A 2,362-nucleotide genomic window follows, 5' to 3' on the forward strand; every position below is an offset into this window, starting at 1 on the left:
GCATAACTGTGAGTCGAACAGCAGGGCAGGTCCTGAAAATAAACAGTAAATAAATTGAGAAGCTAAACGAGTTAAAATGTTTTTGAAGCGAACACAGCAGGATAAACTTAAAGTATATGGACTTTGATGCGATCATCAGCCGGACATTGAGAGCAACAGACAGAGTTTTATGTCACGGGGGGAGCGCCGAGCTCGCTCGAGGTGATAGACGCATGCGCTATATGCGTAACGTGAAAGCTGACTACAGTTGAAAAAAGAGTGCACAAGACACTTAATTTGTTTTAAAATACAGACATTCTGACAAATAAGTAACTGTTTGTAACCTTACTTCAGCTTAGAAGGCAGAGGGTGTCGGTCTTTTCCGCTCAGATTCAGTTCTATTTTGTGTAAGCTCCGCCCTCTAAGGCTATCGCAGATAGCCTTAGAGGGCGGAGCTTACACTCATATAATCTGGGGTTACAATACGTAACCAACACTATCGGAGCATGAAGCTAATGTTTACTTACAATGCTAATGCTACTCTTACTCTCTGGCGCTCAAGAGGTAGAGGAGCCAAATGGCTGGCTCACTGCTGCCAACTAGTGGTTGAACTACAACACAAAAATGAACGGCTGGCAGGAAAGTTGACGTTTTAAACCTTAATAAAAAATCGATACAGGGCTTTAGAATATCGATACAGTATCGGGAAATGAAATATCACGATATTTCAGTGTATCAATATTTTCTTACACCCCTAATGATTACATGACCTGTTCCTAAATCTGTTGGCTCAATTAAATGTGTTCTACTTTCACTTGCGTATCCTGGGGTGTGAGATGTCCCTGTGATTATAAAGGACGCTGTATGCATCCTTCTCATGTCGTGTGATGAACACAGCCATTCGGTTACATTTAGTCATTATATTTTCTACTGGCCTCTGTTTTTATGCATTTTTAGTCGAAAACAACCTGTTCGTGCCGCTTGTTATATTTCAGCTGCTCTTAGGTAGATATGGCAAATGCTCTAAGATAGAAATAAGAACTTTCAAATCATAACAGCTCTGCAAAACAATATTTGAAATGTTGTGGTGAGTCTGCTTGTCTTTTAGGTCAATCGTGAAAAAAAGTAAGTAGGTTTTCTGGACAGTTGTTTCTTTAGTGAAAAGTTTTGTCTCTCCTTCAAGAGACTTCTTCAGTCTGAGGCGTTTCAGGTGAACTCAGCCTTATAAGCAGGCCTGAAAGGTGGCGGGTGAAACAATCTTTCAAAGATTTCTGGGTTTTTAATTTTCCTTTATTTTTTGTGGGATTGGCCTTTAACTGTTTTTGCCTTCTACTGATCACATTCAATAAGAGCATCAAATACTTGACTTTGATGACTTTTGAAAAAATAAATCTTACTTTATTTCTTGACAGTATGAAGCTGAGGTACAGTCATGGATGAAACTGTGGGGTTTTCTCAGTGTCTTCCACTTCATCTGATCAGAATTGATTTTCTTTAGGAATAATTATTTGCCTGGCTTTGGTTTCAGATCAAACTTGTCAACATTCATGCCACTGATATCGCTGATGGCCGGCCATCCATTGTGCTTGGGTTGATATGGACTGTTATCCTGTACTTTCAGGTAAAACTTTATCTGATCCCCAAAATAGTTTAATAATTCCAAGGTTTATTTCATGTCCTAAAGACTGTTTTTATTTAATTATTTTTCTTTTAAACTGTCTTTGTTTCCTAACAGATTGAGGAATTAACCAGCAACTTGCAAGCCCTACAGGCGTTATCCAGTAGCAACTCTTCTGTGGAGAGTTTTGCCAGCTCTGGAGCAGGAAGCCCCCCCATGAAGAGGAAAGTGGTCAACAAGTTTCAAGGCAATGCCAAGAAGGCTTTGCTCAGTTGGGTGCAGTGCACAGCAGCCAAGTACGTTACAATAAAATCACTTTCTTTTAGAAAGAACTTCTTACAAATTAATGAGAATTTTTTGTGTTGCATCTTGTTGTGCATCTTTTATACAATAAAGAATACAACAAAATGTGGAGTTCAGTCAAAATTAGTGAGTTATAACTTTTTGTAACAGTACTGAAAAAAAAACAGTACTGAAGGAAATTATATGTATTATTAACAGAATTTTAGATACAGTATTATATTCTACACTGTGATCAAACTGAGAGAGAGTTAGGTCTTTATCAATGTGTCCCACTCATAGATTTAAATATCACTAGACTGAGCCTCGCCCATACCGTACACAGGTAGCCTCTGTGACAGCATGGAGGAGCAAAAATGGCATCTAAAAGGACAACAGCTCACAGCCTCCATACAAACTAATAGATAAACAGCTGAACTGGATCTGTTTCACAGATTATCTGTCATGTTTTTACAATAAATTAAT

General features: G+C 38.4%; 1 protein-coding gene across 1 annotated transcript in view; it reads left to right on the forward strand.

Annotated features, from left to right (window-relative positions):
- syne1b (spectrin repeat containing, nuclear envelope 1b) overlaps positions 1-2,362 on the forward strand; it is a gene marked incomplete in the record, with an annotated part of 311,340 nt that overhangs the window by 29,868 nt on the left and 279,110 nt on the right. Inside the window, 2 exon segments of the mRNA XM_014021303.1 lie at positions 1,508-1,600; positions 1,715-1,893. Coding sequence (XP_013876757.1) covers positions 1,508-1,600; positions 1,715-1,893 — 272 coding nt within the window.

Source organism: Austrofundulus limnaeus, unplaced genomic scaffold (genome assembly GCF_001266775.1).
Source record: "Austrofundulus limnaeus strain Quisiro unplaced genomic scaffold, Austrofundulus_limnaeus-1.0 Scaffold287, whole genome shotgun sequence".
Classification (NCBI taxonomy): domain Eukaryota; kingdom Metazoa; phylum Chordata; class Actinopteri; order Cyprinodontiformes; family Rivulidae; genus Austrofundulus; species Austrofundulus limnaeus.